Below are 14,598 nucleotides of genomic sequence, written 5' to 3' on the forward strand. Positions count from 1 at the left end.
AAAAGAAAAGAAAGGAAGAAAAAGAGAAAGAAAGAAGGAAAGAGAAATAAAGATGCATTAGGATCTGGGCAGTTATGCACAACTGTACCCATAGCTGAGTTTATGTGGCTTGTGAAAAAGTGGAACAGGGCTGCATAGGGCTGCACCTTTGTTTCCTTAGGTGTGAGGGGAAAGAAGCATGCCGTAGTTTTTAGTAATATCCCAGGCATAAATAATGCTGAAAATCTCATTTTACTGCAATGCATTTATTACTCTTAAAGAAAATTTGGGGTAAAAGGCTATCAGAGATATTCTACTTCATGCTTTACAAGGAAATAACTAAACAAAAGGATAAACATAACAACAAATGCATTTTGAGTAATGAGACAATGGAATTTTCATTATATACTCTGCCACATTAATGACTACTCAAAATAATTCCAAAGTGTCTGGTGACACGTTGCAGATGTTTGTTTGTAACAGAGATTCAGTAAACTGTAAGTCTCAAGCATTTTTCTCTCTTGCACTTGGTAAAACTTTGAGAGATAAATGTCTTATTGGTACAGAAAGAGACTAAATACCACGGTACAGCACTTGCCATGCATGAAACATGTACAAGTTTAACTTGCTATTTTGATGCACAGCAGTGCATTGCAAAACTGCCATGAAAATTTACTCATGTAGCAGAAAATCTGCTCCCCTGCCCTTTGCCACAATGATTGATGATAATGTAAAATCTAATTTCAAACTCACTTATCAAGAAAAAAAAAGTTCTCAACCATCAGCAAATGTATAAAATTTAGTGATTTGATATATTTTAATGAATGAGTATGAACTAAGTTTCTCTCTTTATTCCTCTTTCTGGGTACCTAGAATTTTGCTTGAGGGGCTTTATATGGGCTTTTGTCGGGGTCAGGAAGGTATTTTTTCCTGATACAGGAAAAAACAGATACCTGTTTTTACATGTGTCTCAGAGGTGTCAGCTGTCTTTGAGAATGCTGGATAATGCACAGAAGGGACAGTGCTCTGACTGAGAACAGCTTGGCAGGGTTGTGTTAAAGTAAGGTGCAGATTTTGGGGGAAGTTGGGATTTATATTATTGGGATTTCTGGCCTTTCTGATCTGCCTGTCAGCAACCTCTGACCCCATTAGGGATGGCTGGTGCTCTGCCTTTTCAGGTGAACCATGTAACTGATGCCTGATTGAGGTATGCGCTTTGTATTTTACAGATTAAAATAAATGCTCTAGCTAATGTAATTGGGCTTAATTAAGAAGACTGTAATGTACAGAAGGCCATATTTGATAATCCAGTGGCCCATTCACCCTCTAGTGTCTCTTGAAGTAACCCAGCCTCTAATGCATCTCATTATTTTTTTTTTTAAAGTATCAGGTGTAAACATGACTGATGAGATAGCTAATGGATCGGACAAATACAGCATTAATTCATGATGAGCTTATAATATAGTTGTCCATGCAAAAAATCAGAGTGAAATGTCAGCTTTCTTTCCCCCATCCCACTGAATAGTATATGGACCTTCTAACAATTTAGCGGTGGCTCCAAGAGTGAGTGTAAAATACCTGTTTACCTACATGGATATCCTTTTCCCATTTTGCACTGTCACTGCAACAGATGGAATTGTAAAGTACAAAGACGAGGGAGAGCTCTGTCATTAGTATTACTTTGGGAAACAAGCTTGTGTAGGAGGAAGGGAGGGACAGACAGACAGGGACAGACAGAGAAGGAGAGCAGGAAGAAAGAGAAGAGACAGAGAAAAAGCCCCCCAACTTTGTCATTCATTGTAATGGAAATGTTCTCTTAAAATACACTTCTGACTTAGGAAGACTTGTCTTTCACATTCATTACACAGGTGTCAAATCAAATTTTATCTTGCTATGTCTTGTGCACTGGAGCATAGTGTGTCTGACATTTTGTAACATGATGCAACATAAGGCAATAAATCATACCGAAAGTGAATAAAACCTCATTTCTTTTTTGGGGGGTGGGGTGGATGAGCCAAATGTCACTGTGCTAATTTCACTGTGCTACTATCATTATTAAGAAAATCATTTTCTTTCTCTCCTGTCCCTGGCGAGGGACTATTTCTCAAAGTAACTCTTCAAAGTCAAATTCTGTCACCTAAGTTTTGAATATATACCATGCATCTAGGGCATCAGTAACTTTTAGAAGGAAATCTATGCTTGAGAGCTCAATAAAACTCCTTGGAGAAACAAGTCAGACTTTCAAGTATCTTGACCACAGAAGTAAGCCTATTTTCAGCTAAGTGAAAAATTAATTAATCTGCTGTGTAGCTGTGGTTTCTGAAGCAGTAGTGTAGGCAAGTTGAAGTGCTGTTTGGAGACACTTTGTTTTTCTTCCTCAGGTGCACTACCAGGGAATTTTGAATGCAGCTTTTGAGAAGGTTGTGGTGAATAGATACATACTGGGTGGGAATAACCAAGATTACTCTCCAGGAGGCTAGCAGCACTCCGCTCACGTGCCTAACAGCATTCACAATACCACGCTCCGCAAGAAGTGTCTGCTGGCTGCACGTGGGACTCTCCCTTTCCTTTGTAAGGGAAGTCTGCCATGTCAAAGGTGGGCTGGAGTTTAAGAGACTTTCAGACAAAACTCTTTCACTGGCTATGTGAGGAATCAGCCTTGGAAGTGCTGTGATTGTTCCCATGCACCCCACAGAAGTATCACTTCTGGTGGCACCACGCGCTTAAACGTTGCTGCCTTTAAACAAACAAAGGCAGTTCCTCCTCACTTATAGGTTCAAATGTCTGTCAGATGAAAAAAAAAAAAAAAAAAGAAGATTAATGCTTTTTCATTACTTTAGTTCAGAATCCAGATAACAACTGTTGTGTCAATGACATCTTTATCTTCTTTGTAAGTGTAAATGGGTAGTGGCATGACAACGTGGACTTAAGTGATAATGTTACAAATAACCTGACTGGTGAACTTGGGGGGGGAGGGGGAAAAAAAGAGGGAAAGAGACTGCAATAGGTATTCTGCTATCTATTAATATAGATATTGACATGAGAGTATCTCAGAGTACGTCTCTGAAGAAGACTAAGGTGATAAATTGAAATTACTATTTGGAAAGTGATAAAATTTGCATGAAGCAAATTCTGCATATCTAAATGTACTCAACAGTTACTTGTAAGAACATGTTATCATTTAAATATATATATATAATTTTAGCATTTCAGAAGGGAAATTATTTTTTACTATGAATTATTCATCTTCTGTACTCATGTAAAGGGGTAGTGACTTCTTTTATCAGCAAAATACTTTTTATTGACATTAAGAACAGCATTTAATTGCACCCATTTCCCCAATTATTGTCAGAAAAGAGTTTACATTGGCATTTTGGAAAAATGTTTTAGGAATATTTATCAGAGCTGCAAAAAAAGCTGTCCCTGGACTAATGGAATTAGATTATCTTTGAATTTGCTCCACCAGAACTTAGAATGGCCACTAATTCCTTTCTTTGCTCTTTTGGTGTTTGCAAAGGAGTTCACTAAAGCCTGAATTGATATAATTATTGGCTTGGATTGTTAGAGATTTAGGCCAGATGGCTATGGGTTTCTAAAGTCCCAGTTGCTTGTGTTAGCTTTTCTAGTTTGCCTATAGGGTTTGGGGATCAGCAATTTGAAAGGGCTGCAAACTTGTAAAACAGTATTATTCATGGGGGCAGAATGTTCATCGGCGTGACCCAGTACTAAATACATTCATTATAGGCATTTCTATTCTGCGCAATTTGCCACACGGCGCTGGTTTGTGAAAAAAGAGACAATGGCTTATAAAATGCTTTTGAATGCTTAAAAAGACAGAGAGTTCACGCTGAGCCTCCTCTGCTTTTTTTTTTTTTTCTTTTTTTTTTTTTTTTCCAACAAGAACCTTCTTAGTGACTTTGACTGGGCTCTGCTGAGGGTAAATTGGAAGAATCAGAGATTCACTTTTCACATTTCAGGATAGGGTGGGGAGGGGACGGAAATATATGGGGGGAAAAAAGCATAGAAGAGTGATGGTAAAATGTAAAACACCGGTAACCAAGTGGGTAGTGAGTAAAGTTAGCAGGAAAAAAAAAAAAAAAAAAAAAAAAAAAGCATGGTAAGGTTGTGGCTCAAGTGATAAACTTTAAAGGAAGTGCGAAAGAGGGGAAATAGAAATCACACCATAAATAGATACATTAGATAGGAGGTGGTATTGGCTTCTGTGACCTGGCTGCAGGATGAAGCTCTCTTAACTTAGCGAACTGTAGCATTTCTGGAGTACATAAAATACACGACCAACTCAGCCATAAGGTATTGTGTGTCTGTGTGTGTGCGCAAACGTGTTGCAGTGTAAATAGTTTGCAGCTACAGAAGAGAGGTGCGTTAAGGAAATTGTCCAGAACACTTAATCTGTTTTGTGGCGGCTGCTTCTTTAAAACCCTTGGCGTGGATAAGGTGTACTTAGCACAAATTGTCATGGTGAAGCACGAAGAGCTTTTTCAACCAGGGTGAAAAAGATCTGAAGCAGCAGCACGGGGCCAGCCAAGAGAAAAGCAGGGGAACACACACACACACACACACACACACACACAGGCACATGCGGGAGAACCACGCTCAGGCACACGCCGCTGCACAAATCGTGTAGGAGGAAGGCAGGGCATGGCCAGAAGCGTGCGGAAGGCTATTGCCTTGACAAGCAGGAGGGAGAGCTCCCCGGGAATGGGGGGCAGCTCCGCGTGGATGTCGAGGGAAGCAAGGCAGCTAACGGGGGGAATGAGATGGCGGGGGCGCGGCTGAGCCATCCGCCACCCCCGGCTCGTTTACCAGGCGGACGCCCCGAAAAGACGCCGGCTGGTTAAACGCGGCTCCTACAGGCACGGCGCCGGGTGTGGGGCTGGCTGTGGGGCCGGGGCCGGGTGTGGGGCCGGCTCTGGGCGGCGCTGCCCCCGCCCGTCGGGGCTCATTGGCTGCGCCGCGGCTTTGTCCGAGCCCAAGTGAAGTTGCGCGGGGGGCTGCGGGCTGCCGGGCGCTCAGTCTGCCGCCGAGAGGGCACTGGGGAGGAGGAGGAGGAGGAGGAAGAGGAAGAGAAGGAGGAGCGCTCCGGGAGGCGCCGCGGCGAATGGAGGGCGGCTGCGGGCGAGGCTGAGGAGCCGGCAGAGCGGCGAGGACGCGTGGATGGGTGTCCCGGCACGGTGCGTGCGGAAAAGTTTGGTGATCCGCTAAGGTACCGGTACGCGGCTCCTTGCACAGGGACCAGATGTGCGCGGGGGTTAGGGCGCCGAAGGAAGCTTTGCTATAATTGCGCTTTACTTCGCTCGGAGGGATGAACCGCAAAAACTTAGAGATGCAGCACAGCGGCAGTAAGATGCACTTTGTGTTCGTTTTTGCACTGGTGGCGGTGTCTTTCGATAAGGCTGCGCTGGGCAAGAATTTGAAATACAGGATTTACGAGGAGCAGAGAGTGGGATCGGTAATCGCAAGGCTATCGGAGGACGTAGCGGATGTTTTATTAAAAATTCCGAACCCTTCCTCGGTTCGCTTTCGAGCCATGCAGAGGGGGAACTCTCCCTTGCTTGTAGTCCGTGAGGATAACGGGGAAATCAGCATAGGAGCTAAAATTGACCGGGAACAACTCTGCCAGAAAAACTTAAACTGCTCCATAGAGTTTGATGTGATCACTCTGCCCACTGAACATCTGCAGCTTTTCCATGTGGAAGTTGAAGTGCTGGATATTAATGACAACTCCCCGCAGTTTTCCCGGGCTCTCATCCCGATTGAGATATCCGAGAGCGCAGCTGTAGGAACCCGGATCCCTCTGGACAGCGCTTTTGACCCAGATGTGGGGGACAACTCCCTTCACACTTACTCCCTTTCTGCAAATGATTTTTTTAGTATTGAAGTGAGGACAAGGACTGACGGTGCTAAGTATGCAGAGCTCATCGTGGTCAGAGAACTGGACAGGGAGTTGAAGTCAAGTTATGAACTCCAGCTCACTGCTTCAGATAAGGGGGTGCCGCAGAGGTCTGGCTCGTCCATCCTGAAAATAAGCATTTCTGATTCCAACGACAACAGTCCTGTTTTTGAACAGCAGTCGTATATAATTCAACTCTTGGAAAACTCACCGATTGGGACTTTGCTCATAGACCTCAATGCTACTGATCCAGATGAGGGCGCTAATGGTAAAGTCGTGTACTCTTTTAGCAGTCATGTGTCTTCCAAAATTACAGAGACTTTTAGGATAGATTCAGAAAAGGGACATCTGACCCTCCTGAAGCAAGTGGACTATGAAATAACCAAATCCTATGAAATTGATGCTCAGGCTCAAGATATGGGGCCAAATTCCATTCCAGCTCACTGCAAAATTATAATTAAAATTGTGGATGTGAATGACAACAGACCTGAAATTAACTTAAACTTGATGTCCCCAGAAAAAGAAGAGACAGCCTACATTTCTGAAGGGTCACCCCTGGACACTTTCGTTGCCCTAGTCAGAGTGCAAGACAAGGACTCTGGCGTGAATGGAGAGATAGTTTGCAAGCTCCATGGACACGGCCACTTTAAACTCCAAAAGACTTATGAAAATAACTATTTAATCTTGACTAATGCCAGTCTAGATAGGGAAAAGAGATCTGAATACAGCTTGACTGTAATAGCAGAGGACAAGGGAACGCCAAGTCTCTCCACGGTAAAACACTTTACTGTCCAAATCAGTGATGAAAATGACAACCCACCCCGCTTCCAGACAAACAGATATGAAGTTGTTATCTTAGAAAATAACTCTCCAGGAGCGTATATCACATCTGTGACAGCCACAGACCCAGACCTAGGGGACAATGGGCAGGTGACCTACACTATTTTGGAGAGCTATATTTTGGGAAGTTCTATAACCACCTACGTGACCATTGATCCCTCCAATGGGGCGATCTATGCCCTGAGAACTTTTGACCATGAAGAAGTAAATCAAATTGCATTTATGGTTCAAGCGAGGGATGGAGGGAGCCAGCAGCTTGTTAGTAATACCACAGTTGTACTAACCATCATTGATGAAAATGATAATGCACCTGTCATTGTCGGTCCAGCACTACGCAACAGCACGGCAGAAATCTCAATCCCTAAAGATGCTGGAATTGGCTTTCTTGTCACCAGGATAAGGGCTACAGATAGAGACTCTGGTATGAACTCTGAACTCAGCTGCTCCATAGCAGCTGACAAGGAAAACATCTTTGTGATGGATCCCAAAACTTGTGACATTTCCATCAATGTGAGTGTCGAGTCAGTTCCAGCAAAACAATGGGAGTTTTTTGTGATAGTCCAGGATAAAGGCAGTCCTCAGCTTAGTACTAAAGCACTTCTGAAATGTACAGTTTTTGAGTATGTTTATTCATTTTCAAGCACAGAAGCTACTTTGGTAAGCCAACCCTCTTTGGATGTCTCAATGATAACAATTATATCCTTAGGATCAATATGTGCCGTGTTGTTGGTCATTATGGTTATCTTTGCCACGAGATGTAATCGAGAGAAAAAGGACACCAGGTCCTACAACTGCCGTGTGGCAGAATCAACCTACCAGCACCACCCAAAGCGACCCTCACGACAGATCCACAAAGGGGACATTACATTAGTGCCAACGGTCAATGGCACTTTACCCATCAGATCTCACCACAGAGCGTCTCCATCATCATCTCCAACCCTGGAAAGGGGACAAATGAGCAGCCGGCAGAGCCACCACAGCCACCAATCGCTTAACAGCCTGGTGACAATCTCCTCTAACCACGTGCCTGAAAACTTCTCGCTGGAACTCACCCATGCCACTCCAGCTGTTGAGGTAAGGTCCATACCTTGTTTAGCACTCACACATTCGCTTGGGAGTGTGGAGCTGTTCTTCACACAACCTGTGAGAGCAATGGGCAGATAAATTGATGCCCAATGCATTACAGATTTATCTTTAGCTATCACAGCTTTGCAGTTTTACTCCAGTGCATCTGAATCCATTACCTTCGGGAACAGGATTAAATCTGTTATTGGTAGCATTAGTTCTTGGTTCTCCCCTGTAAGGCCGAAACAATGGAGTGTAACATACAGAGTAGTCTGCTCTGGTTTACTGAGCTTTCTCCTTCTTCCTTGCCTTCCCTTTTCCTCTGCATAGCTCTATTTAAGAAGGAGTCACAGAGGATTTATATATAGGGACAATAAAGGACATTGATTAATGGGGATGGAAAACCAAAAGGTTAAATATTGAAACAGTTTAAGTACAGGCGTTCCAATGCATTTCTGATACATGCATACAGTACCCTAAAGTTTGACACCTCCCATTTCAATTTCTGTGTAGTGGTTTAAATGAGTGCTGAGTCCTGGTAACTCCCTATATGTAGTTCAATGAAATTTTATTTTGAATTAGGATCCTGGAATGTCAAAGGAATGTTCTAATCTATGAAATCAAAACAAAACTCCAATTTAATTACTTGTTTTACTTGTTAATAACCTAATTGTTATGGGTTCCGAGGCTAACGAACAGCAGTGCGCTTCCTCATTGTTCAATGTCTTCAGATGTTTTCTGTGGCAGACTGTACACTAATAAGTAGTCTGTTGTACTGCATTATGTATGTGCAGGAATTTGATTTAATTAAACTTTAAAAAGGGAAAAGAAGAAAAAAGAACAAAAACAAAACAAGAACTGAGAGGCTAATTAGTGGTTTTACAACTAGGATTATGAGCTTTTATTTGAAGGAATCAGTCTCTTCATCTTTTCTTTAGCAGGTTTCCCAACTTCTTTCGATGCTTCACCAAGGCCAGTATCAACCAAGGCCAAGTTTTCGAGGAAACAAATATTCCAGAAGCTACAGGTAAGGATCTGAACTGTTCCCCCAAGTGTGCTTTTATATGTATCAGAAAATACATTAATGTGTTTTTTAATCCAAGTGATACATGGGATAATTATATTCCACAATCACTACAATTCTCTTTACAGATATGCCCTACAAGATATGGATAAATTCAGCTTGAAAGACAGTGGCCGGGGTGATAGTGAAGCTGGAGACAGCGATTATGATTTGGGTAGAGAGTCTCCAATTGACAGACTTCTTGGGGAAGGATTCAGTGACCTTTTCCTTACTGATGGGAGAATTCCTGCAGGTAAGAGCACAATGGAAGCTGAACAGGTTATTTACAGTACTGCCTAGCTGTCACTCTGATAAAGCTACTACTGAGGAAGCAAAAATTCTTTAGCTTTCAAGTCTTGTGTTTCCTTCTGTTTCTTCGTTAAATATTGAGCTGAAGCCTTCCCATATCTAGCCAAATAAAAATGCAGATGCAACTGAAAAATCTGCCCACAGCAATGCCTACATTTTACTGTTATTCACATCATCATGAGCTAGTTCCAATCCTCCCCCTTTCCTCAGCTCCCCCCTCCCCCCCAAGCATGATTTGCTCTGTGTCCTTAGATTTTTAATGACTGGGTGGATGTTTTTGTTTAAAGCCAGGCAGTTGTGGTTTGTTAAAAATACACTAAGCTATAATTTAGGAGATGCATTTTCCACAGTGGGTTTCATCCATAGGATATAAACTTCCAGAGTTCAGAAATGGATTGTGAAGGTGGTTGAGAAATATGGATGGCAGAAGATACAAAAGTATTTTTCACACTTAAAAATGAAGTGGCAAAGGAAGAATCTAAATATGTGCCAGATTTCAAATAGTGCAACCCTAATTTTTACAAGAAGGAGCTTAAGAGAAACAATTCAGGGGTAGAGGGCAAAGCAGAGAAAAGGTAGAAGAGGTTGAATGAAAGCAACATAAACACACACCTGTACAGATTCATGTGTTTGAAGTATCATTTTTGAATGTTATATGTTGAATATTAGAGGATAGCGTGGGAAATCACACTGCATATAGACATAAGAACTTTAACATGAGTTTAATAATTCTACAGCCACTGGTTACACCCTAGATCTCATACCCATATCATATAATATTTAATTCTCCCTGTATAACCAACAGGGACTAAATAACTTCAGTATGGTTTAAGTTTACATCAAGACTGATTAATAAAGTAACTCTCTACAGGGGAATGCTGCTTTATAGTGTGGTGCAGCATATGTTCCTTCCTGCAGTGGCCCCCTCAAGTCACCCAGAGCTGCAGAGTTGCTCCTTCCCTCTGCTGCCACATTAAACATCAGTGGGGTAATTGTACCTGACATTGGAACATTTTACACGAAGAAACATGCTAAGCAGGAAAAGAAAAAAAAAGAAAAAAAAAAGTGAAATTTATTCTTCTTAACCGTTTTAAATTTAGACAATAAAAATCCCTTTGCATTTTGTGCTCCAGACCAGGTCTTGTGTCACGTATCCAGATGTTCAGCTGTCTCCTCAACCTAGTCTTGAACCAGAGGCCTTGAAAATTTACTGTTTTATTTTTATATTTTTTTTTCCATAATCTTTAACTGAAATCTGGAGTCCTAATACTTTTTTTCTTTTTCCATCCTCATTTCCCTCAGTTCCTATTGCTTATTCTTCTGCCATCTAGCACGAGGCATGCCTCTTTCTCTCCTGTGGTTAGCAAAGCAGGGAGGGATCTGCTGCAGATCTCAGTTGCCAGGGGAACTTCAAGTGCAATGGCGTTTGCACTGGCGTCCGGCCCTGCCGCTGCCAAGGAATAGCTGTCCCCTTCCCGCTGGGCGGCTGGGGGCTGCCAGCAGGCAGGAGTGGTTACGCGCTGGGCTAACTGAAATGCCTGTTACTCATTTTCAGCTCTTGCAATTCGCTCTCTAAACAGGAAGCCTAAGGGTAGGGTTTCCAAAAGTGCCTGGCCTCCGCCTAATGCTAATTGAATTCAGAGTAAGGAAAACTCCTGCTGAGTACAGATGCAACTCAGTTTAGCTATAAAGAAGTGCATTTAATCTCACCCAGATGCCCATTTGCCACAATGTGTGGTATTAGTCCATCAGACAAGTATGCTGAGCTCATTCAGATGAGACATGAGCTGTTCCAAATCCCCAGTACAATCCAAAAGAAAAAAAAAATCTTCCTGAAGGTTTCCTGTTCTCCATTTTGAAAGGTTTCTGCATTGTTAGTCTGGACACAGCCTAAATGCTGTGAGAAAGCCCTTGCAATCTGTCCCTTTAAGGTGGAACTGGAGAGGAATAAAGTCTTTGAAACTTTCAAAAATGGCATGATTAGAAAGTTTGATAACTGCCCATGAAAGACTTGTTTCTTTCTCTCACTTTTTAAATCTTCACCAATAAGTTTTAAGTTCCGGGGGAAACAGTTGTGCATTTCTCTTTTTTATTCTATTGCTGATTCAAGGGCAGACTGTGACACCGTTCAATTTCCTTAGAGTATCTCTTGATCTTACGCTCGAGAATGCCAGTATTTATTATTTTATACCTAAACTAATCCTGATAACATCAGTAGCAAAGCTCACAATGAGGCAATCCTCGCTGCTAATGAAATGCTAGACCACTGAAAGTCTCCCGTTAATTTACACGAGTCTTCTTAATTTAAAGAGTAATCCTTACCTTCTGGGATAAGTTGAGAGCTGGTCCAGGCACAAAGGATCACTGAGATATCTTTTTTCCTTTCTAACTCTTAGGCATTTCCTGTAGAATAGCACATGTGTGCTTTTCAGGCATGGGAATAAATCACTCTAAGGCATTCCACTCAGTCATACCAAAGTATCAGCCACTGATATTTTCTAAGTGTGTGTTTTTTTTGTTTTGGTTTGGTTTGGTTTGGTTTTGTGTGTGTGTGTTTTAATCAGTAGGCCATTTGCAATACCTTGTACAGTCTGCAGCCTGAACCTATGTTCTTGAAGAAATTCCTACTTGTATAAGAAACGGAGGAAGTTTATACTCGGAAGAATGAAAAAGGCATTAGAAAAGCAAACACTATGATAGATTGTGTAAAGCATAGAGATAAATAACACTGACAGTTTTAGGGTAGCACTTTATCAATCATGGGTACCTTTGAAGCTGAAATACACTATTCAGTTCTACTTACACCACTGCAAAAAAAAATCCAAAAACTTTTGATAAACTGAGTGGATCCAGAGCCGGATGGGAAATGTGATGAGAAAATAAGGAAAATCTACAGGGCATGACTGCAAACATTTAGTTTCAGAAGTGATATTTCTTTGGTATTTAATACATAAAGGATTAAAAAAAAAGAAATTCTGTTTTGCATGGGATAAGCTAACTATTAGTTGATGGGGATTAGGAGAAAATTTTCCTATGGTTAAAATACGTATAACGCAAAGCTTGGCATTGCTGAAAACTTTCTTTGGAAGTATGTGGCTCATATTCAAGTTAGTGCCCCCTGCAATGCCTCGATCCTTTCCAGCAGGTCTGCCAGGTACCTATGCAGTGCCCAGCCTCATGTCCAAGGCTTCATGTCCTAAGAGGCACTTCTTGTTGGAGAGGAAAATTGCAAGAAAAAGAGGAAAAATGCAAGAGAGACATGCCTCTTTGCAGGTCTGTCCATCTGTCAAATAGGTCTTTGCCTGTCTCTGCTTCAAAGGGTCTTTCCCAGACCTCTGCAATGGGAGAGGTGTTTGTGGGCTACTCTTGCAGTGCCCCTTAGTGGGCAGGTCAGTCACTGGCCTCATTGTATGGCTTTGGCCTGAGACACAGCAGGAAAACTAAGCAGTGAAAGAGGGAATTTTCCACCCTTTGGCCCTTCTTGCTGGCTTGGATGCCTTTGGAGGCCCTTTCTTGCTGGATTGGTGCTCCCCTTGTGCCTACACCTGAGCCAGCACAGCCCAGTTAACCTGAACTGCAGAGCTGCAGATGCAGTTCAGGGTGACTCCCCTATAAACCCTGGGGTCACACTGGATATAAATTAAGTATTCTGTTACTGGATTAAAATTTAAATGATTTGGTTAATAGGGTCAGATGTTAGTGGATCACCCTGGTATTTCAACACACAACTCATTGTCAGATCAAAAGGAGATAAGTTAATGGAGATCCCTCTGCACATTTTTGTTCTTTCTTCTGTCTTTCCTCTGTCCGTTTATTCTTATTTTTTACTCTCCTATGTTTCTGCACTTGCATGCAGAAGACTTCACTAAAACAATTGTAAGCTGGAAGGTAGAAACACCTTCATTTTATTTGTTTATGAAACAGTACTGCAGAAAGGGATTGAGTGGCTTTAAGTCATGAGTGCTAATTTTCTCCATGGTTAAGGTATGACATCACTTTCCTACATGTTCTGCATTTTGCTTTCTCATTTTTTGAGAATATTTAAAAATAAAAGTACATTAGGATCCAGAACATTTGCATTTACTACTGTCGTGCACACAGAAAATGAATCCAAACACCAGGTTTGAATGGCTCTGATCTTTAGAGAAGTTCAGCTCTTGTCTGCCTTGGGTGTTAGATGCTGTTAGTATGATACCTGCAAACAAAGCGGGATGTTCACTCTTATCTCCTCTCTCTTGCAGCAATGCGACTGTGCACAGAGGAATGCAGGGTTCTGGGCCACTCAGACCAGTGCTGGATGCCACCACTGCCCTCTCCCTCGACTGATTACAGAAGTAACATGTTCATCCCTGGGGAGGAGTTTCAGTCACCGCAGCAGCAACTACAGCAGCAGCAGCAGCAGCAGAGCCTTGAGGAAGATCCGCAGCCTGCTGACACAAGTGAAAAGAAGAAGAGCTTTTCAACATTTGGCAAAGACTGTCAGGGTGAGGAGGAATCGGGGGACACCTGCACCTCCTCTCTCCTCTCTGAAATGAGTAGTGTCTTCCAGCGCCTGCTGCCTCCCTCACTAGATGCCTACACAGAGTGCAGTGAGATGGATCGCTCAAATTCGTTGGAGCGCAGGAAGGGACATTTGCCAGCCAAAACTCTAAATTACCCACAGGGGGTGGCTGCCTGGGCAGCCAGCACACATTTCCAAAATCCTGCCAACAATGGGCCCACTCTAGGGACTCACTCAAGTGCGCAGCCTTCCTCTAAATGGCTGCCAGCCATGGAGGAAATCCCAGAGAATTACGAAGAAGATGATTTTGACAATGTGCTCAACCACCTCAGTGATGGCAAACACGAACTCATGGATGCCAGTGAGCTGGTGGCAGAAATTAACAAGCTGCTGCAAGATGTCCGGCAGAACTAAGTGTTTCAAAAGCCTATTTTTCCATATTTATGGAAAACTGGAAGGAAAAAAAAAAGAACAAAAACCAGACTGACGAGAACTGGCATTGCCAATTAGTTGCATTTATCATAAATGTGTCTGTGTATGTTGAATATTAAAATACTGTATTTTCATATGTACACAATGCAAGTGTGATTATCTTTATCTGTATTTTAAAAATACATTTGTACCTTATATTTATGTGTAATTTAACAAATAAATTTTATTTTTGTACACCCACAGCAAGCATGTTTTCCTAAATGTATATAGATGGTACCATCCCTGTCAAACACCCGTCATTCTTGCCACACAGGCATGTAGTTTAAAAAAAAATAATACTGCTTTCCATTGTTTCTTTTAAGTCACAAATGTTATGAATACAAATCCAAACCACTGAAACATTATCCAAACATTAGTTTCAATAACTGATCCACACCTTGTTGCAATGTTTCATTCTTGTAATAAAGAGTTGTCAACTCCCATGAAGCCTAAAATGTC

The 14,598-nt window shown here is 42.1% G+C and overlaps 1 protein-coding gene across 2 annotated transcripts; it reads left to right on the forward strand.

The window, feature by feature from the left end:
- Positions 1 to 4,968: 4,968 nt before the first annotated feature.
- PCDH18 (protocadherin 18) lies at positions 4,969 to 14,582 on the forward strand. Of its 2 annotated transcripts, none has more exons than XM_038178223.2 (4): positions 4,969 to 7,804; positions 8,734 to 8,822; positions 8,948 to 9,111; positions 13,409 to 14,582. In XM_038178223.2, exons 1-4 carry the CDS (start codon positions 5,303 to 5,305, stop codon positions 14,080 to 14,082), a joined length of 3,429 nt encoding a protein of 1,142 aa, XP_038034151.1. In that variant the 5' UTR covers positions 4,969 to 5,302; the 3' UTR covers positions 14,083 to 14,582. The 2 variants fall into 2 exon arrangements, with proteins under 2 accessions (XP_038034151.1, XP_005009681.3); XM_005009624.6 differs by having other exon boundaries at positions 4,971 to 7,804; positions 8,737 to 8,822.
- Positions 14,583 to 14,598: the final 16 nt, after the last annotated feature.

This window comes from Anas platyrhynchos, chromosome 4 (assembly GCF_047663525.1).
Source record: "Anas platyrhynchos isolate ZD024472 breed Pekin duck chromosome 4, IASCAAS_PekinDuck_T2T, whole genome shotgun sequence".
Classification (NCBI taxonomy): domain Eukaryota; kingdom Metazoa; phylum Chordata; class Aves; order Anseriformes; family Anatidae; genus Anas; species Anas platyrhynchos.